The sequence below is a fragment of the Rhineura floridana genome, chromosome 14 (genome assembly GCF_030035675.1).
Source record: "Rhineura floridana isolate rRhiFlo1 chromosome 14, rRhiFlo1.hap2, whole genome shotgun sequence".
Taxonomy (NCBI): Eukaryota; Metazoa; Chordata; class Lepidosauria; order Squamata; family Rhineuridae; genus Rhineura; species Rhineura floridana.
In genome coordinates, this window is record NC_084493.1 from 21,742,702 (window position 1) to 21,765,082 (window position 22,381).

A 22,381-nucleotide genomic window follows, 5' to 3' on the forward strand; every position below is an offset into this window, starting at 1 on the left:
ACCAGTCTTGATTCAGCCAAGTTCCTGCAGAGTCATCAGCCCCAGTCAGAATGGCCAATGCTGCAGGATAATTGTGCCCGATTCTTTTAACTAGCACCCTGGGACCTTCTGCATGCAAAGCACATGTTCTACCACTGAGCTATGGGATCTTCCCATCCTGTAAACACGACTCATGATCATAAGTCAGAAAACCAAGCAGGGGCATTCACCCCACCCCTTAATCATAAGCAACTGTACCCAACAATCCTCTCCCATTGCTTTTCTTTTTTGCTCAGCTACTGCCCTATGGAACAATGAGGATTAGAAGCTTGTTTTCTTTGAAATGTTTTAAAAATATAATCACCACTTGCCTTCACAAAGTTTTGAGCCCACGGTGATATAGGATAAAAACCCACTTAGGGTATAACATACAACAGAACAATAAAAGCCTAGTGAACAGGACAATCATGAAATATAGCAGAGCAAGACAATACCGCCCCCTTAGCTACTGTTTTTGGAAGATTATGGGATGATTTGTTCAAACTGGGGTGGGAAAATCAACAAATGAGGCTTGTGGATTTCATTAAGGTAGCCTTTCCAAATCTTTGGGTCCCCAGAGGTTGCTGGACCCAAACTCCCATCATCCCTGACCACTGGCCATGCTGGCTGGGGTTGATGGGAGTTGCAGTCCAACAACATCTGGAGGGTACCAGGTTGGGGAAGGCTGGACTAAACTCACCAGTTGTAGCCACCTGATTGGACATCAACTCTGCCCAATGACTCAAGTTGACCTACTGTGAGAACCTATACACCAGGGATGGGCAACCTGTAGCTGTCCGGATAGTGCTGATTCCCAGCTCCCATCAGTCCTGACCAGGCCAGGGCTGATGAAAGTTGCAAGTCCAACAATATCTAGACAGCCACAGATTCCCTAACTCCTGCAGTAAAAGATTTTGGGTTGCATTCAGTGTAGCACTGTTAAAATCATTCAGAGGTATACCTGTTCCGCCAACAAAATGCTTTGCACCAGCGGAATATTGTTGCGCAAAAGAATGCATCAGCAGATTGCTGGTGAGCTTGCTGCATAAGAGATTGCACAACGAGTGGTTCCCAGCTACTGTCAAGACTACAACTCCCATCAACCCCAGCGGCCAAGGATGATGGGAGCTGTAGTCCAGCAACAACTGGGCACCAAGGATGAAGAACAGGGCACTAGCACAACTATTGTGCTTGATTCCTCTGTGACGCAACAATACAACTCACCCGTCTGCAAGTGCACAGAGCACACTGGATAGAGCCATTGGTTTCACAAGTTGAAAGCTAACTTAAAGAGCTGGAATTCTTTGGATGCAAATTCAACATCAGCAAATCTGGGTGGAGGGCAACTGTCTCTTAGCCAGAGCTTTCTACTACAACTTCTGCCCAGCTGCCCACACAGATGAGATGGCAGGAGGAGAATCAGAAAAAGAAAAGAAAATGACAGAGAGAGAAGGATTTACCCATCAACATGCAAGAATCAGTTCCAATATTGGGGGGGGGAGGGGCAGGAGAGAGAAAAATGGTGTACAAAGGACGGAGCACCTGGAAATTGCCCTTGAGATATTCTCACCTTCACTCCGTTATCAAAAACTTCCTGCCACACCACGTAGCTCTTGACATAGGCAGAGACTATATCCATTAGCCTGGAGCAAAGAAAAGAACTACTGAAAAAAAAAGGAGGCATCGCCCATCCTTCCCATCTATTCCTACTTCAGGCAAAGTGCTTGGAAGGGCTGTAGCTCAGCGGTAGAGCATCTGCCTAGCACGCAGAAGGTCTCAGGTTCAGTCCCCAGCATCTCCGGGTAAGACTGGGATTCCCCACCTTCCTGAAACCCGAGAGAGCTGCTGCCAGTCAGTGGAGACCGCTGGTTTTCAATGGGTGAGTTGGGACCCACTACTGGAAGACTGCCTGATCTAAGGTGGGTGGCAGCAACAGCACGGCCACCCTACAAATATAAGGTTCAAAATTAAGAAAAGGGTCCCCAAATGCATGTTGGTATTAAAGGTGGGTCCTGGGTCCAAGACTACTGGTGTGTAGACAATACTGAATTAGATGGACTAATGGTCTGACTCAGTATAAGACAGCTTCCTATGTTCCTGGGGAATGGGGAAAGAGGGGATGCAAGCACTACCAGCCCAACACCACATCCCAGACATTTCTACTCAGAAGGAAGTCCCACTGAGACCTACTCCCAGATTAGCATGTATAGGATTGCAACCGGAGTCTCGCTTTGATCAGTTCCCCAATAGCGCAGATGGGGGGTGGGGGAGGGCCTTCTCCCTATATAAATATCTTGAGATTTGGAGAGGTGATGGGAGAGCAGAGAGTTTTGGTTATCTCTGCAAGAGTTTTTTTAAAGAATAAAAAACCCAAGATTGATCACATTTCCTTGGGGCAGCCAAAAGCAGAGGAAGCTAAGCCAGCCCTTAACTTGTATAAGTTGGACCAACTGCCTGTCGTCTGAGGCCCAGTACAAGAAACATCAGCTGGAAGACTGGGATGATCTTCAACATCTGGAGGTAGCCCCTACAGCCCTTGCTCTGTGACAGCTCCTGGTAACTGGGAGCAAGGGTCCTTACCTCTGGATATAAAATGACTCCAGCTTAGCGTAGTCTTGGCCAAACCCCATCTTCTGCATAAATGTCTGGATCTCTGGATTAGACTTCCTGCACGTGAAGGAGAGGAGCCAGGTTACAGCAACCACACAACAGGAGCGCCCACCAAAGATCTGTCTTAAAACAGTAAACCTTTTTCATGTTGTGAACTTTGTTGCAACCTTTTTCATGTTGTGAACTTCCTTGAGCATAATTACTGTGGAAAGGCAGCATACAAATAAACCATGATGATGATAATGATCCTGAATAAATGCCTTCTTCAAAGGCCAACAAAAATTAAAACAAGAACAGACCTCCCACCCTTCACATAGGTGGCCTATTATGTAATTGCTATGAATTACAGTAGTCAAAGCAGACTCCTCCCTTTTTTTTCTCTTAGAAGAATCCCTGGTTGATTTTTAAAATGAGCATGATTCTAGCTCTCAATATTACAGGGAGAAACCTGAAACAGTGAGCAGAGCATGCCCTACCAGTCACTGTCAAATGGAAGAACCGAACAGGGCTTCAGCAATTTTGATGATGGCTGGAGTCAGGCCCAGAGTCAGAGGGTGGCCAGGTTGGGCCATGGCCGAGGGTCCCTTAAGGCCCCCTTCTTAGGCTGGGAGCATGGTGCTCCCATTCCATGATCCACAGCAGCACTGGGTCCTGTAATCTGCCACTGCCGCAGATTGCAGATCCGCCTTATACACGCAACGTGGGCCTCAATAGGCCCACCCGCAAATCCCACCTACCTCTCCCAGCAGTGTGCATACTATATACACATGCCTGCCATCACCCAAGATGGCAGTGGGGACTTCCCTAAGGAGTTAATGCCTCCACTGCCATCTTGGTTGGCGCAAGCATGAGCACTATGAGCGCATGTCACACACACTGACATGACAGGTAGGTGGAGCATGAAGGTGGGCTTATTAGCCCTGTGCCACCTGTATTGGGAGGGTGTGTTGGGCTACGGCACCACAGGCAGGCTGGTACCCAAGGGCCCAGACATGCCTGGTGCTGGCCCTTTTGAAAGATTCACCAAGAAAATTACTTCTACTAGTAGTTCCCCTGCTTATTACATTATCTTTTTCCCAGGAAGGGCGAGAAGGAGCCAGTGTCTCAAATGCACCAGCAAGACTGGAGAGAAGGAAGGACCATACACAGCACATTAGTTGCACTGAGAAGTTCCCAGGTCCAATCCCTGGTGTCTCCAGGTCTGGCCATCTGAAACTCTCAAGAGCCACTGCCAGTCACAGCAGATAACAGGATCTCAGGAAGTTCCCTTCTCCTGAGTCAGACCACTGGTCCATCTAGCTCAATATTGTCTACACTGACTGGCAGCAGCTCTCTGGGGTTCCAGACAGGGGACATACCAAGCCCTACCTGGAGATGCTTAAAATGGGACATAGAAGGCAGCTTCCTATCTTCCTAAGAGAGATATTTAGGCTAAGATCTGAGACCCATCTGGCTAGGAGGTCTGGGATTTCAGACAGGACAACTGAAGAAGACTGCCAGAAACTCTTACCAGCCAAGCTCACAGTGACAAAGCTGTGTGCATGCCACATAAAACTCTTGTCCCATCTTGGGATGTCAGCAGCTGCCAGTCGCTGAAGCCAACCAGCTTCGCTTCCTCCTTCTCTATCCACCCCTCCACCACTCCCCTCCAAGAAAGCAAGACTAACCAGCATGAGAAATCAACTTCATCTCCTCCCAGGTGAATGTAGAAGTCCGGAAATACAGCACTAACTTCAGCAAAAAACTTGGCCATGAATTGGTAAGTTGCATTGAGGATGGGATTGACTGGCCCATAGGATCCAGTGGGGCTTAGGCCTGCATAGCAGGGAGTCAACAAGCCTGGGGTGCCTGACATTAGAAATAAAAAACAAACAAACAAGGGCAGCAATGGGATTAGGGTTACATAAGAACATAAGAAGTACCTGTTGGGACAGGCCAGTGGCCCATCTGTGTGTATATACCATATGGCTGTTTTATTATTTATTGATATTCAGCCACGTTCTATTGATGGATTTTCTGTTTTTACTGATGTATTTATTTGTATTTTGGGCTATAATGCAATATACATAATATAAATATTATGATACTACTGTGTTTTACGTAAACCGCTGGGTGTGTGTGTGTGTGCATGTGCGCGCGCGTGTGCGCGTGCTGCCTTCAAGTCGATTCTGACTTATGGCGACCCTGTGAATAGGGTTGTCATGAGGCTGACAGGCAGGGACTGGCCCAAGGTCACCCAATGAGTTTCATGGCTGTGTGGGGATTCGAACCCTGGTCTCCCAGGTCGTAGTCCAACACCTTAACCACTACGCCACACTTGCATATTAAGCGGTATATAAATACTTTCTTCAATTAATTTGTATTATTTATAACAAGTCATAACATTGACAAAAACAGGTATATAAATATTATTAATGATAATGACAGTGATCCTGTTTTCACAGCGGCCAACCAGATGCCCATTATGGGAAGCCCAGAAGCAGGACCTGAGCGCAACAATCCTCTCCCCTCCAGCAGCTTCCTGAAACTGGTATTCAGAAGCATACTGCCTCCGACAGTGGAGGGAGACCACAGCCATCAGGTTTAGCAGCCACTGATAGCCTTATCCTCCATGAATATGTCTAAACCACTTTTAAAGCCAAGCAAGTTGGTGGCCGACGCTGCCTCTTGTGGGAGCGAATTCCGTAGTTTAACTATGTGCTGTTACAGATTCCGTTCAAGCACATGGAACATGTACTTGATTCCTGCAAATGAGAACACTTTTGTTGAATATTAGAACACTTTCGACAAAAGGGACTTGTGGACAGAGACTGACTTGCAAAGCCAAGAACAGTGTGCAGAAGGTTAGCAATCACTAGCAGTGCAATCCTACTGAATATGATGGGACTTACTCCCAGGTAAATGGGATTAGGACTGTAGCCTAACACATTCAATGCTCTACTGCAGGGGTGGGGAAAGAAGCCACCTTGCTACACAGCGCCCATCAGACTTGATCACCGATCATGGTGGATGAGGCTGATGGGAGCTAGGAGTCCCAACAACATCTGAAGGACCACAGGTTTCCCATCTCTACATTATTCCACAGTAAGGAAGCAAATTCCTTCCTGTTCCCTAAGATATGCAAGCAGGTCCCAAGCATGAAACAGAGCCAAACTGCCAAGGCACCCTGCATGAAAAACCACATGACGTGCAAGTCCATGTCACCTGACAGTTTACCTTTTGTCTGCTGAACACTGACAGACTGAAAGTCACAGCAACGCCTAGGCTCAAAGAGGTCCATGCCTGACACATCTCTTCAGCCAGGCATTTTTTGTTTCAGTGTTCACATCCTAACTCTCGACTCAGAACTGACGTTGGCTCAAAGAACCACTAAGCACACACGCATCTGGTCATCGCAAGCTGGATCTTACCTGGACCCCAAGACTGGGTATGGCCAGGGGTGTCAAATTCTGGAATCACCCTGATCCCACGTAGCCGGGCGTGCTCAATCACCGTCTTCACATCACTAACAGTGTACACATGGGTGGCAGGATGGTAGGCCCCCTGGAAAGGCAAAAACGTCACAGGATCTTACTCCCATACAGGCCTATTAAATGGTAACGCTGTGTCTGGGTTGTGTCCCTTAAGAAAAAGGTATTTCTCAAAGTTCTCACTTAGGCCTCATCTGCGCTATACATTAAAAATAACTCTTAGGCCAATGGAAACAGTCATGGCTTCCCTCAAAGCATTTTGGGAACCGTAGTACATTAAGGGTGCAGCGAGTGGCTATGAGACACCATCTTCCCCTAGCAGAGGTACCATTCTCAGAGTGGTTTAACAATCAACCCCTCTTCCCAAGACACTCTGGGAATTGTATTTCTGTGAGGGAAAGAGGGGTCTCTTAACAACTCTCAACACCCTTAACAAACTATAGTTCCCAGGATTTTGTGTGTGTGTGTGTGTGGTTAAAGCCATGACTGTTTAAAGTGGTAGAAGAGTTTTAAATATATAGCGCAGAGGGCCTCAGTTGAGGTACCCTCAGTTCGGCAGAGATATTGCTCACTCTCAGAAGTTTGGCTAAAAACAGACATAGTGCCTGTGCCTTGGGCAAGACCCCCCTCCACGAGCTCCCCCTCCTTCCATGAGTCTGTCTTCTCACTGGCATTTTCACCTGCTGTTCTGGCTGCTCTTCTTCTGCATTGCTGTCGCCCACTTGCTTGCAAGGCAGAGAGCCAACAGGCAAGGAGGCAGTGACATCTCCTGCTCCTCTTCACCACCATCAGTGTTGTCTGGGCCAGAGCAAGAGGCGGATGAACAAGCAAGCAGGTTGCAATGGTGTGAAGGAGTAGGAGCAGGTCTAGGGGGCTCTCGTTAGCAGGTTCCCCGCTAGGGTGTGGGCCCTCAGCAGATGCCCAACCAAGTCAAACCTTGGCACCAGCCCTGGACAGTTTCTGAACTGATGAAGTACCTTAATGGCTTTATATTAGCAAGCAAGACAATATAAGAAATATACCTCCAATATACTTTAGGAAATATGTATGTGACACTGCAGTTTCTTGAAGGGTAAAAGAAATAATGGTGACAATAATAATGATAACAACAAACCTGTGAAGTAGGCTAGGCTGAGAGACAATGACTGGCCCAAGGTCACTCAGTGAGTTTCTTGGCTAAGTGGGGATTCAAACCCTGGTCTCCGAGGTCACAGTCCAGCACTCTAACCACTACACTACACTGGCTCTCAAAAACATACACATTCCTTCCAGCCATGACATTTCAACATGAACACTACCTTCCCTACAGTTTTCTAAACAAATGGAAGGAACTCGTGTACAAAGCCTTCCCTTGCTAAGTCCTCAAGGGTTTCCTCGGACAACACCCAGCGCTAACTTACCTTCCAGCTCAGATCTGGGAACATTATGCTCTCGTACGGAAAGGATGGATCATCCACAATGTGCCAGTGAAAGACGTTGAGCTTGTTATAGGCCATGGCATCCTAGGGAATTGGACAGGAGCAGAAAGTCACTCTCACCACACTCTCAAAAGATTTATTAGCAATGGTTGCTGGACAGTGTTCTTAAGAAGGAGCCCTGCAGAACTCTCCTAGAGTTCAAAAACCATGATGCATTCAGCTCACCTTGGGTGCTGTTCCACACTGGATGCCTTCCCCACCCACCAAAGCAGGGATGGGGAAAAACCTGTGGCCCTTCAGATGTTGTGGACTGCAACTCCTAATGTTCCTGATCACTGGTCATGCTGGCTGAGGGCTGACAGGAGGTGGAGTTCAATAACATTTGGAGGACCACCAGCTCCCCATCCCTTCGCTAAACCATGCTCTAAATTAGGAACATAAGAAGCTGCCTTATACTGAATCAGACCATTGGTCCATCGTGCTTGATATTCTCTACATGGACCGGCAGTGGCTCTCTAGGGTTTCAGACAGGAGTCTCTCTCAGTCCTATCTGGAGATTCTGCATGCCCTTCTGCATGCCAAGCAGATGCTCTACTACTGAGCCACAGCCTTTCCCCAAACACTGATTAATTACCAACCCTGTGATGGGCTCCATTCATATATGAACTCTTCAGATTGCCATGGCTATTCAGATAGGCTTCAGAGGCTCCATTGTATGTCTCACAAACACACACCCCATTCATCTGAAGCAAAGCAGAGGACTAAAGATGGAGCCTCTTCAGTTGTGGCACCTTGTCACTGGATTTCCCTTCCCAGACAAGTTTGCCTCATGCAGTCTGCATTATCTTTTCAGCATCAAGTGAAAACTTTTTTATTTGCGTAGGCAGTTTCTTGGTTTTTAATGTCACTTTTATTTTTATGTAGCAATTTTAAATTGCTTCCTGCTTCCAATACATTTTATTGTGTTTCCTGGTCTTATCCGGCAAACCACTCCAAGCGCTACAGCTGAAGAACAGCTAATAAGCAAAATAATAAATGAATTTTGCAATATTGACCATAATGCTCATATGATCCCTCTCTGGTATCTCTATAATATAAATTGATGTTGCACACTTACACGGTTTTAAGGAAAAAATGCACACGCACTTGAAGCCAGAAGGTAGCTTCTTACCATGAATACTAGATGCTTTCTATAGTCCATTCCTGACTTCCATGACTGCTGCTCTACAACAGGCAGGGGAAGATGGTAGATGATGAACTGGGATTTAGTGGTAGATCACCAGGTGATCCGCAAGAGTTTCTGACTTCCAGTTGGTTATTTATTATTATTTATTTCAGCCATTTATGTAATTACAATTGTCTCTAAGTAATTCAATACAATAAAGATAACAAAATTCAGTTAAGACTTTAAAACTGGAATACAGTCAAAATGCCTGATTTTTTTTTTCTTAAGAAGTCTTTCATTGGCCAGGTTGGAGCCAATAGGCATAGCAGTCGGAAATATATTCGGAAGGAAAAGGGAGGTTCTTTACCGGGGCTGTGCAAACAGTGCCCGTTTTATAAGCAGATCCACTTCCTGCCACCCTGGGGTCATTCCAACCACATGCATTTCTTCCTTGTTTTAATCCCTCCTCCCTTCTCATTTTTTAGGTCGAAACTGGGATTAACGTGAAGAGACTGCAGAACACAAAAGAGGGCATTGTTTGGGGCCTAAAAGGCACCTTGGCCAGTTTCTGGAGTTGTTTTAGTTAGGTTCTTTAGGAAGGGAAGGCAGAACTGACTGATTTGGGGAAGGGCCATAGCTGAATGGTAACAGCACGTGCTTTGCATGCAAAGGCTTTGGGGTTCAATCTCTAGCAACTACAGGCAGGGCTGAGAAAGGCCCGATACCCTGGACACCAGGGGGAGCCAATGTAATATCCTACAGATGTTGTCGGACTACAACTCCCATAATTCCTGGCCACTGGCTATGCAGGCTGGGGCTGATGGGAATTGGAGTCCAACAGCTACTGGCAGGTCATAGATTTATAGATTTCCAACGCTGCTTTAGAACAAACCAGTTTCATGTTATGTATGAACTTAGGAAACGAAGGTTTGTTCTGTCCAAAGTTAATCAAAACAAACCAGGATCTCAAATTGCACTTTTTTTTCTCCAGGAACCGAGGCTTGCTGCAGCTCATCCACAATCACTTAAATCAGAGGTGGGCAACCTTTTGTCTGTTGAGAGCTGCATTCCTTGGCAGATAATCTGTGAGGGGCTGCATGATGTGAGTGGGTAAGGCCAAAGGCAGTCAGAGGCAGAGCCAGCACCAAAAGTGAATGGGCCACCCCTTTACCCTCTCTCTTTCTGCCAATGCCTTTTCTCTCCCTCACCACCCAGTGGCCTGAAGGAGGAGGGGCAGATTGCTCTTGCCAGGTCTGAATTGATAGCTTCCAGGGGGTTTATGAAGCTAGGTCAAGGGCCACAGGTTGCCCTGCTGACTTAAACCATGGTTTCAATCAGGGATGAGGAACCTTAGGCCCTCCAGATGTTGGACTCCAACTCCCATCAGCCCAGACAGCATGGCCAATGATCAGGGATTATGGGAGTTGCGGTCCAGCAATATCTAGAGGGCCACAGGTATCCCATCCCTGATTTAGATGACCATCTGAACCAGACCCAGGTGTTTTCTAGAGTGACCAGCAATCCTAAGGGACAACCAGATCCCCAAAGAAAGACTGTTGCTGCAAGACAGGTTCACATACCAGTGTCTCTAGAATTGCTTTCAAAGGCAGGTAATGCCGAGACGTGTCAAGCAGGAGACCTCGGTGAGGAAAGCGGGGGAAGTCGACAACATCTGTCTTGTTTATGCAGAACTGCACAGGGGAGAAGATGAACTACAGTCAGGAGAGGATCCAAACTTTTTGCTAGCAAAGTGCTTCCCCAGGGCACAGCCCTGTTTTCACTAGAGCAGCCTTCCCCAACCTGGTGCCCTCCAAATGTTGTTGGATTACCACTCTCATAAGAAGAGCCCTGCTGGATCAGCCCACCTAGTCTAACATCCTGTTCTCACAGTGGTCAAGCAGATGTCCACTATGGGGAAGACTGAAAGCATTGGCCATTAACTATACTGGCAGGTTAGGTTGCTCTGGAGGTTCTTGGTTGGCTCCCGTGGAAACAAACTGTACTTGCTAAATGTTCCAATCCAACACCGCAAAAGCACAATTTAGCAGCCACTTCTTCCCTTTTATCTGAAACCCCAAACTCCTTTCTTAGGGAGGGGTGGGGTATTTGGTCCGATATTGCCATTTGCTGTTATGTATGCTGTTTTTTGAAGGCATGGCCTTGAAAATAAATACATATCAAACACACATCACATTGAGACACAGAATAAATAGTCTGTTCTTCTAAGCCTGTGTGTGGCCTCCTTCATTAAGGATGCAGCCTGATGTGCACTTATTTGAGGCATAAATCCCATTTAACACAATGCTAAGGGGCTCCTTGCTTCACTGACCCATTATATAAATAGCAGTCCATAACGTCCCATTTTATTTATTTATCATTAAATTTATATCCCACCCTTCCACCCCTAGGAGGAGCCCTAAGCAGCAAACAACAAGCGATCCCACCCTTTCCCAACCAGTGTGCCTCCAGATGTTGCTGGACCACAACTCCCATCAGCCTCAGCCATTGGCAATGCTGGCTGAGGCTGATCGGAGTTGTGGTCCAACAACATCTGGAGGCACACTGGTTGGGAAAGGCTGGATCAGACACTAAAAACATCCTAAAATCATCTTACAAACAGTTCCAATACAGATGTGAACTGGGATAAAGGTATCTGCTTAAAAAGCTTGTACAAAGAGGAAGGTCTTCAGTAGGCACAGAAAAGATGAAAGACGACGCCTGACTAATGTTTAAGGGAGTGAATTCCAAAGGGTAGGTGCCACAACACTAAAGGCCTGATTCCTGTATTGCGTGGAACAGACCTCCTGATGACATGCAATCTACAGGAGGCCCCATCTGCAGAACGCAGTGATCAACTGGGTATATAAGGGGTGATCTTAGGATCAGCTGACAATAATAGAACAGTAAGCAGGCAAAAGGTGGCTCTGGTGGCTAGCATGCTGGAACTTGGTGAGACCTAGGTTCATATTCTTGATCAGCCATGTGGCATGACTACAATCCTATGCCCAGTTACCTGGGAATCAGTGGTGCTCGATTCTGACCGCATTGGTGGGAAAATCCACTGCACTTTAAGAAACAGATCTTCAGACAGCTGAAATGCATCTTGTAGCTTTCTCATTAGAAAAATAAACCAGTAGGAACCCTATCAAAGGAAAGATGCATCCAGCCTCTGCTTGGTTATACAGTAGGGCCCCGCTTTTTGGTGTTCTGCTTCTTGGCGTTCTGCTAATACAGCGGTTTCAATTGCAGTAGGGCCCCACTCGTATGGCGCTTGTACCGCTTTTTCGGCATGATGCGCTGCAAGAAGGGGGTTGGGCGCCATTTTATGTCCATGTTCCACTTTCCGGCAATTTTCGCTTTTCGGCAGGGGTCTGGAACCTAACCCGCCATATGAGTGGGGCCCTACTGTATCCCTCATTGTCTGACATTCTCAATGTTAATCTGTCACAAAGAATAGTAAGACCTGAAAGTCCTGTCATCACCTCATTTGCTTCTCAGAGGAAGGAGGTTCCATCAACTACCATGGCCCTCTGGGAGAGGACATCATCGCTCATGCTTTGAAAAAAAGGTGCCACTGCCTTCTGCTCCATTATGCCACTACCTCCTAGCCCAAGCTGAGAAACGCTCACTCCACTAGATAATGAAAGAGAGTGTGATGTAGTGGTTAGAGTGTCGGACTGGGACCTGGGAGACCAGAGTTCAAATCCCCACTCGGCCATGAAGCTTACTGGGTAACCTTGGGCCAGTCACTGTCTCTCAGCCTAATCTACCTCGCAGAGTTGTTGAATGGATAAAATGTTTGCACGCCACCACCTTGTGCTCCTTGGTGGAAGGGTGGAATATCATTATAATAATTAAAAACATAAAATAAGTAATGTAAGAGGGTTCTCACTGTTCCTGCCCTAGTGTTGCAGCAGTACTACATGTCCTCACCAACTACAGATACTACCTATTTACTCACCGTCCCATCATCGTTCCTCCAGGCAAGCTGGCTGAAGGTTTCCAAACCTGTGGAACAAGGCAAAAATCAAATTAAATGTGCATAGTTTAAAAAAACAAAACATGGGACCATCGGAAGCTGCCTTATACTGAGTCAGACCGTTGGTCCATCTAGCTCAGTATTGTCTGCACTGACTGGCAGTGGCTCTCCAGGGTTTCAGATAGGACGTTTTCCCAGCCCTATCTGGAGATGCCGGGGATTGAACCTTGGGACCTTCTGCATGCAAACCAGATGCCCTCCTACTGAGCTTAGGTCCTTTGGATTACAGATTCAGGAAGAGGGACAGTGGGGAAGTGAAGCCGCCTTACCTCTGAGAGCTCCCCAGACAGTATATGCGGTCAGAAGCATCTGCTCATCTGAAACGGTCAGTTTATCTGAAAGAGCATCATACCAAAGAGTCATGGAGTTAGGACGCCCTTAACGCAGCATCTCTTAGACTTATGTCAGTATCTGGGGAACTGCTGAGAGATAATGAGTGTGTTCTTCTAGATCAAGGGTCGCCAACTCATCACCCAAAGGCCTTTAGCGGTGCCTCCAGCAGGCAGCCCAGAATGTGAGCTTTCTTTTTTTTAAAAAAGTAAGCCTATAGTCCTCCTAGAAAGATTACAGAGAAAATGCCCATGTACCCTTCTAAGTAATTTCTGTGAAATGAGCCATCTTGGCTGCTCCTGCCTGCCAGTGTTACTAGCCAATGAGTAAATTCAGAACTGTGACTGACAAGTGAGTGGTTTGGACACCAGGCAATAGGAATCTCTGGGTCCTGAAGATCTGTTGTTTTGCCCTGCCTTCTAGGGCACTTTTCCTGCCTCTGCCCCCCCCCCGCCCAGTCCTTGGAATCTCCATGGTTTGCCCATCTTTCCCCCCTTGCAACCAGGATGCATCTTTCCTGTGCTGGGTTCACCTAAGATCAGGTAGCACCTCTAGACATTATTTTGTGCAACTACTACCACACAATGTGTGGGTGAATGTTAAAGAATCGCCCTCTCCCAAAAAAGCAAATGTGAAAAATTTGCAAACAGGTTTAGGAATATATCTTGCTTTGCAGGAGCTAAAGACCAAAGACTCATTAAGAAGTCACTGTATAGTTAGTTATAGTTACTTACAGTATATACATGTCTACTCATTTACCATCTTCGTCTGGTAGCCCAACTACGCCCCTATCTGGACAGGGACGACCTCGCCTCCGTTGTCCACGCTCTGGTAACTTCAAGATTGGATTACTGTAATGCGCTCTACGTAGGGCTGCCCTTGAAGACAGTTCGGAAGCTTCAGCTGGTGCAGAACGCAGCTGCCAGATTATTGACGAGGACCAGTCGGTCTTCGCATATAACACCTGCCCTGGCGCGTCTGCACTGGCTTCCTATTTGCTTCCGGGCGAGATTCAAGGTGCTGGTTTTGACCTATAAAGCCTTACACGGCGTGGGACCTCAATACCTTGTGGAACGCCTCTCTCGCTATGAACCTACCCGCTCACTTCGTTCAGAATCTAAGGCCCTCCTCCGGGTACCAACCCATCGGGAAGCCCGGAGGGTGGTTACGAGATCTAGGGCCTTTTCTGTGGTGGCCCCTGAGTTGTGGAACAGCCTCCCCGAAGAGGTACGCCTGGCGCCTACACTTCCATCTTTTCGGCGCCAGGTAAAGACCTTTTTATGCTCCCAGGCATTTTAATCTTCTTAATCTTTTTTAATCTTTTAATCTGTATTTTTAATTTTTGTAGTATTTATTTTGTTTTTGCTGTGCTTTTTGTTGTTTGTTTGTATATGTTTTTGTATTTTATTATGATATATTGTATTTTATCTTGTTTGTTCACCGCCCTGAGAGCTATTTTGCTAAGGGCGGTATATAAATTGAAATAATAAATAAATAAATAAATACTCAGAAGTAAGTCTGTGTGTTTAATGGTGCTTATTTTCAGGTAAGTGGGTACAGGGTGGCAGCCTAGGCTTTGCTTTAGGGTTGGAATTGGGGAAAAACAGGGTTCTTGTGCCTTCAACAGCTTTATGGCAGGCAGAAATTCAACAGGTCAAGCCTTTTCTAGTACGGAAATACACCTATGGGAAAAGCTTCACCAAGACTACTCTCTAATTTTGTGTTATGCCACGCCCCCCATGGCAGTCATTTTGCAACTGATGTCCCCACAAGTCTCTCAAAATTTGAAATGCGTCCTCTGATCCAAAAAGGTTGGTGACCCCTACTCTATGATTATAGGAAGGGTAGGCAGAAGGTAGACTAGGGTCTATTGGTAGATCGCTCAATGGTTTGTAGCAGCCCAGCAGGGGTTTCTGACTCTCAAAAGTTTAGCAGCAGCAGCAGCAGCAGCAGCAGCAACCCCCCCCCCCACAGTAGCGTATTTGCAAATTCAGAAGTGCAGGGTCCCTTCATGATAGTCATGTCATGCCTCCTTTTTCAATTTTCCTTAATCTCCCTTGCTCTTCATATCATCGCTGACTCTACACTCCACTACAATAGATGTCCTAGGAGCCAATCAGCATGAAAGGGGAAGCTGTGTGTTAGCTACTGAGAAGAGTCTTCAGTGGTTGACCCGCCTCCTTCCACTTTGATTGGCTCCAATCAGCACAAAAGGACAAGGACTCTTCTCATTGGCTAACACACTCCCTTTCATGTTAATTGGCTTGTACATAGGGCCTGGCTGGCACCCTGATCCCCCCAAAAGCATTGGAGGTGGTGGTTGGGGGAGCGGGAAGACAATACATTTTCTTACAGTTCTCTGGGGTGTCCAGCGATGGATAGCCATCACACTCCGGTTTGGTGACAGACACAAGCAGCTCACTGCATGCATCCTCAGATCGGGCAGTCTCTGCAAGAGACAATTGGAAGCAAAGGTAAGTGACAGAAAGCGTGGCTCCCCATCTGTGGAATACACTACCCAGTGAGGTCCACCTGGTTCCTTCATTGACATCTTTTTGGTGCCAGACAGAGTTACTTTTCACCACAGGCATTTCATAGACTGAGATGCTGTCTGTTATTATTATGCTGCCAAAGCTTCCTGTGGCTGCATAGGAGGGTTGTTCTTTTATTGTTTTATTTTTATAGTATGATATCTGTTTTTCTTTTTAACATTGTTGTAAGTCACTTCGAGACCTTTGGCTATCAAGCAACTAATAAATCTAGCAAATTAGGTAAGTGACAGACCACAGATAAATAATTGTATCTCCACTGACACAAATACCTCCTGCCGGTGGAGTTTGATTCTGCTCGTTCAAGCATCTCACTATGCAAGGTGCTGGCTTTAACCTGGAATTTAAAGCCCTAAACAGCGTGGAACCTGGATATTTTAAGTACCGCTTTCTTTTCATGTTCCTTTCTGCACGATCCGTTCAACATCCTGAGGCCTTGGCCACTGCTAAATGAGATATGGTGGGTGGTTACTAGGAACAGGGCCTTTTTGGTAGTGACGCCCACTTTGTAGAATGCCTTGCCCCCACTATTGCACAGCTTTGTTGCCCCCCCACCCTGGCCCTGTGTTCTAGTGTAACTTCAGGGAATATTTTCTATTAATGGGGGCTCTCCATGCAATTAAGAACCCTGATCTTCCAAGATCTGCATCCGGAACTAAGCTTGGAAATCAACAGGGAGCCAAAGGTGGTAATTCTTAAGATGAAATGTGTTCCAGATGCCTGGCTGCAGCATTTATCCACTGGAAAAGTTTGCTCAGATTTGGCTGGAAATTCTAAAGGGTTCACACCACTTTGCTTCACCACTAGACTCATTTGCCTCTACAGATTTGTTGATAGGTCACAGCTACACACTCTTTATTGAACTTTAGTTCAGAAATCCAACAAAACAGTTACACCCCTAACACCAGACGATAAGAGTTATTCAAAATCACACTGGCCAAAGTTCTAAGTAACAGGAAGCAGATTACAACATTTTATAAGCAACCATGTGCTGCAACCAAACAGATACCCTTGCTTATCTGTTCTTCAACATCACTGAATTAAGTTTCCAGCATATATATTCAGCCATTGTTCATGCTTCTTCACGTTTCCCTCTCACTCTTTTTACAGAGAGGACATCCTTTTGCATCATGCCTCACTGGAGCTCTAAGAATTTGGAGATGGCAACTTTCATATATATTACACCTGGTCTCCTTTAGATGTTTTGGACTACAATCCCCACAGACCCTAACTGTTGGTTACACTGGCTGGGCTGATGGAAGTTGTAGGGGGCCCACGTAAGAGCCTTTTCAGTGGTGGCTCTGCATCTGTGAAATAACCTTCCCAGTTAAGTCTGTCTTGTCCAACCTTATATTCCTTTGGACACCAGGTAAAAAGGCTCATGAGTTTAATTGTTTATGATATTATTTATATAGCGTAAGAGAATTGTGCTAACTTTTCTGTTTGGTATGTATCATGTTTTTCCTATGTATTATGTATTCATATTACCTTATTTTTGTAAAATGCCCTGTGACCATTTTTGGTGAAGGGCAGTACAGAAATCTCTTAATAAATAAGTCCAAAGCATCGGGAAAACACCAGGCCGGGAAGGACTGATCTAGAGATTTCTGTTTAAGTAGCCCCTTGGGATAGGCAGGTTGTCTTAAATTCTGTTTCTAGTATCTCCCCAATTATCAATCATAAAAGCCACGCAAAGATACAGGCAGTGGAGAAGGAAATGCAATAAACAAAAAAACCTGAATGCATCTAGCTTGGACACTTTTTGTTACAATCACAGATAATTTGGGGTTTTGTTTTTGAGTCAGAAGTCTTTGCCCTGGTCTTATACACTAAAGTCCCCTGTGCAGATCATTCCTGTAAACTGCAACTGAAGAGAGAAAGTAAGGTTTGAACTGGCATATAAAGCTTTTTTCAGCTATTTACACAACTGTGGTTTCCCAAAGGATCACACATTAATTCTGTCACACACCTGCAGTCAGAGCCTAGCCCAAGGCATTTTGCTGCCTGAAGTGCCTTGCTTCCCAATGCCCCCTGGGCCAATACTTACTGCACTCTTTATATACCAGTTAAGATCCTCTTCAGAAGCCCTGTTCCAGGCGCCTCTGCCAAGCAAAGTGAGGGGAATGGCTACCATGGAGAGGAGGACCTGTTCAGTAGTAGCAACCTAGCTCTGGAACAGCCTCTGCAAAAAGATGTGCCAGGCATCTTTCTTTCTTTCTTGATTTATATCCTGCCCTTCCTCCCAGCAGAAGCCAAGGACAGCAAACAAAAGCACTAAAAACACTTTAAAACATCATATAAACAGACATTAAAATACATTAAAACAAAACAACTTTAAAAACATTTTTTAAAAAAGCTTTGAAGACATTTTTAAAAAAGGTTAAAAAACATATTGTTCGGGGGCGAAAGGTTTAAAAGCATCTTTTCATGGTCTTTTTGGTGCCAGGCGAAGACCTTTTTATTCACCCAGGCTTTTAAACTATGTTTTAAATCTAGGCTGTAAACTAATTTATTTATTTATTACATTTATATCCCACCTTTCCTCCAAGGAGCTGAAGGTGGTGTACAGTGTTCGCCCCCTCCCAATTTATCCTCACAACAAACCTGTGTGGCAGGGTTAGGCTAAGAAACAGTGACTCTCTGGCCCAAGGTCACCCAGTGAGCTTCAGGGCTGAGCAGGGATTTTATGCTGCCTCCGTTCAAGGATGAAATGATGAGTTTATCATACTTTGGACACATCATGAGAAGACATGATTCACTAGAAAAGACAATAATGCTGGGGAAACCAGAAGGCAGTAGGAAAAGGGGAAGACCAAACAAGCAATGGATTGATTCCATTAAAGGAAGCCACAGACCTGAATGTACAAGATCTGAACAGGGTGTTTTATAACAGATGCTATTGGAGGTCACTGATTCATAGGGACGTCGTAAGTCGAAATCGACTTGAAGGCATATAGCAACAACCACCACCATTCAAGGAAAGGGTTTGGGGTGGGTATTGTTTGTTATTGGTTTTTAGTGATTATATATTGTGTTTTTAATATTTTGTTGTAAGGGTGGTGGTGGATGGATACAAAGAAGCAGAAGCAGATGAAGAAGTCGAAGATGAAGAAGAATTCCTGCCTCCATCTGTTCCCGTCTGATGGTACAGCCTGAAATAGGTTACTCCATTCTTTTGCATGGCCAATTCTGCTGCAACAACAGGACTTTCCAGGTAAAGGTCTTTTAACACAACATCAAGGGACTTTTTGTCCTTATTGCATAAGCATCATTTTCTCTACAAAATACTGGAAAAAAGAAAAAAAATGGAACCCCCCAAAACGCAGGAAAAACCTCCCCCCCCAAAAAAAATCTGTTTTTTTTCCTGGGCCTTTGCATCTCTACAAAATACACACATGGGGAAAACACTGAACACACAACAATCTCCAACATGCTATATGGACTCTCACTCACACCGGTCTTTGTGCAAGGGTGGGAAGACTCATATCACGAGTTTCCATCTGAAGGCGCACTTTTTGGACTATACAGATGAGAAGCCTTATTGTAACTGAGTTAGTCTCTATGTTATTGTATAGCTTTCTTGCTTAGTGTTTGGTGTTTTTGATGTTTTATATGCTTTTTGCTTTGTACGTCGCTCAGAGTGGCTGGGTAGCCAGCCAGATGAGCGACTAAGAAATTGAATAAATAAATAAATCGAATAAATGTCAGCTCTCCCCCTCCCCCAGCCTTTCCCAGCCAGTGTGCCTCCAGATGTTGTTGGACCACAACTCCCATCAGCCTTAGTCAGCATTGCTAATGGTCAGGAAAGATGGGAGTTCTGGTCCAACAACATCTGGAGGCACACTGGTTGGGAAAGGTTGCCATAGACACATAGCCACCTTGTTCATTCCCAGCCTGTAATCCATAAACTCCCTTTGTGCCAAGATATGGTACAAAATATTCCAAACACAGCACAGGACAGCAACCTTACTTACTAGGAAGCAAAGACAAAAAGGAAGTGACGTCCCAGTCCAGCCCCTGTGCAAAGAGACCCGATGCACGGCGAGGCATGGATGAGGATAAAGTTTTTTTGGGGGGGAGCTCGGATACCAACTAGTTGCCATAAGCGTAAGTAAGAATGCAATGCAAACTCAGATGGGGCATCCATGAGGCTGACAGTTCATGGCCAGAATAAGGTGGAATGAGGAACTGTGTCTACTGCCCATCTTCCTGTCCTGGCCTTCTTGTTCTTTCATTGTTTGCTCCATGGTTTGGAAGCTCCGTCCAGGCAGGGGGACTGCCTATTTTTGCCTCTGTAACTGTGTAAAGCGATGGCATGGAATAAATCATAATACATTTGCTTGCCTTCTTACAGAGCAAAACAGCAGTGTATTCAAAGAAGAAGTGAAGATCAAAAGGAAGACAATGCAAGGACTAAAAAGAGGTGCCCTTTTAAATGGGGATAGGGAACTCGCAGCCCTCCAGATGTTGTTGGTCTAGAGTTCCCATAATCCCCAACTATTGCTCATGCTGGCTGGGGCTGATGGGAGTTGGAGTCCAACAGCACCTGGAGGGCCAGTTTCCCCATTATATCTCAGCTCTACAAGCTCTTCTACAGAAGGTGGTTTGTAAACTAATAGAAGGCTCTTGTTTTAATCACCTAGGCATATTTACACAGAAGCAAGCCCCACTAAACTCAGGGGGTGGGATATGTCAAAGGAAATATGCAGAGGATCACAATCATGCAGCACCATCCTGCACAACATGTCTACTCAAGAAGTAGATCTCATGGAATTCAACAGGGCATTTCCCCAGATAAAGACATATAATACAGGACTACAATCAGCCATCATGTTCACTGTTAAATGGATTAAGTCTGCAGATTCACACCCACATACCTGGGAGTAAGCCCATGGAACTCAGTGACACTTACTTCCAAGAAGCCAGTGGATAGGATTGGCCTGAACATTACTTTCTACAATTGTTCTGTTCAATGCTTTCAGCAACGGAGACTTTCAAGTGGCAGCTGGACAGCCACCTGTCCGGCACGCCTTAACTTCGATTCATGCATTGAGCAGGGAGTTGGACTCGATAGCCTTAGAGACCCCTTCCAACTCAACTAGTCTGATTCTAACAAACAAGGCCAGCGCACTCTAGCCTGTCAGACAATAGTCTTACTCAGACTCAGTAATGTTCCAGGTTTCAACCCTTTAAGCGTGAGAAAGTAAGGAAAGAGGCGTACCTCTGAGCAGGTACATGAATGCATTTCCCCTCCCCACTCCCATGATTAAATGCAACTACCGTCCCATTTGGGACTACAAGGCACACCGCGACCAGGAAGAAGACATGAGTCTCTGCACCTCTATATTACTGGGGTGGGATGGGGAGATAAACCCTTCTAACCTGAGTCATTGCGGGCGACAGAGAAAAGCAGCGCCCAATAGCGTCGAAACGCCTGATCCAACACGTCGCAGCCCGGACCCACCGCCGAGGAGTCGGCATAGGCGAATCGGAACCGCCTGGCGCTGAGACGGCAACCGCCCTCGGTAGCCACGCTCAGGAACTGGGGCTGAGGCCATACTGCAGCGGCGGCGCCCACCGAGAGTAAGAAAACCAGCACACCCCGCAGCTCCGCCATGGAGACCAGCCAAGTCGTCTCAGCGTGCACAAGTTAGCCGCGGAACGCTTCCTGGCGGCGTTCACGTGATGCGGAGATCATGTGATGAGCAAGGTGACAATGCATAAGCCGGGATAAGGAAGAACTTTCTGTGGGGGTTGCAAATTAGGATAGCTAGGCCCAACCGCAATGCATCTCGGAAAGAAGAGATTTGCATCAAATCTGCACATGCTGCTGACATATCCCACCTTTAGAAATAATTACTGATCCAGAAATAATTTAGAGAAAGAGGTCACGTGTTAGAAGCGTAGCAAGTTATGCATGGCATGGAGGAAGGGGATAGAGAAAAGTTTTTCTCCTTGTCTCCTAACACAAAATTTGAGGCGTCCTGCCAAGCTGAAGGTTAGAAGATTCAGGACAGACTAAAGAAAGTCCTTCACTCAGACCGTGCAGAGTTAAACTACGAAATTCCCACCCGCAAGAGGCAGTGATGACCAACTTGGATGGCTTAAAGGAAGGTTAGACACATTCATGGAGGATAAGACTATCAGTGGCTACTACCTATAATGGCTCTGTTCCGTTTCCACAGTTAAGAACATAAGAACATAAGAAGAGCCTGCTGGATCAGGCCAGTGGCCCATCTAGTCCAGCATCCTGTTCTCACAGTGGCCAACCAGGTGCCTGGGGGAAGCCCGCAAGCAGGACCCGAGTGCAAGAACACTCTCCCCTCCTGAGGCTTCCGGCAACTGGTTTTCAGAAGCATGCTGCCTCTGACTAGGGTGGCAGAGCACAGCCATCATGGCTAGTAGCCATTGATAGCCCTGTCCTCCATGAATTTGTCTAATCTTCTTTTAAAGCCATCCAAGCTGGTGGCCATTACTGCATCTTGTGGGAGCAAATTCCATAGTTTAACTATGCGCTGAGTAAAGAAGTACTTCCTTTTGTCTGTCCTGAATCTTCCAACATTCAGCTTCTTTGAATGTCCACGAGTTCTAGTATTATGAGAGAGGGAGAAGAACTTTTCTCTATCCACTTTCTCAATGCCATGCATAATTTTATACACTTCTATCAGGTCTCCTCTGACCCGCCTTTTCTCTAAACTAAAAAGCCCCAAATGCTGCAACCTTTCCTCGTAAGGGAGTCGCTCCATCCCCTTGATCATTCTGGTTGCCCTCTTCTGAACCTT

At 46.0% G+C, this 22,381-nt stretch overlaps 1 protein-coding gene across 2 annotated transcripts in view; it reads right to left on the reverse strand.

Annotated features, from left to right (window-relative positions):
- Positions 1-21,305, reverse strand: part of HEXA (hexosaminidase subunit alpha) — a 31,695-nt gene extending 10,390 nt beyond the window's left edge. Inside the window, exons 1-10 of one of the 2 annotated variants that reach the window (XM_061595756.1) lie at positions 20,982-21,305; positions 15,404-15,499; positions 12,990-13,055; positions 12,643-12,689; positions 10,262-10,372; positions 7,499-7,600; positions 6,039-6,171; positions 4,296-4,476; positions 2,599-2,685; positions 1,589-1,661 (exon numbers count right to left, since the gene is read on the reverse strand). In XM_061595756.1, coding sequence (XP_061451740.1) covers positions 1,589-1,661; positions 2,599-2,685; positions 4,296-4,476; positions 6,039-6,171; positions 7,499-7,600; positions 10,262-10,372; positions 12,643-12,689; positions 12,990-13,055; positions 15,404-15,499; positions 20,982-21,216 — 1,131 coding nt within the window. In that variant the 5' untranslated portion in view covers positions 21,217-21,305. The remainder of the gene's footprint in view (positions 1-1,588; positions 1,662-2,598; positions 2,686-4,295; positions 4,477-6,038; positions 6,172-7,498; positions 7,601-10,261; positions 10,373-12,642; positions 12,690-12,989; positions 13,056-15,403; positions 15,500-20,981) is intronic. The other variant, XM_061595757.1, reaches the window with a different exon arrangement.
- Between the last annotated feature and the right edge of the window lie 1,076 nt (positions 21,306-22,381).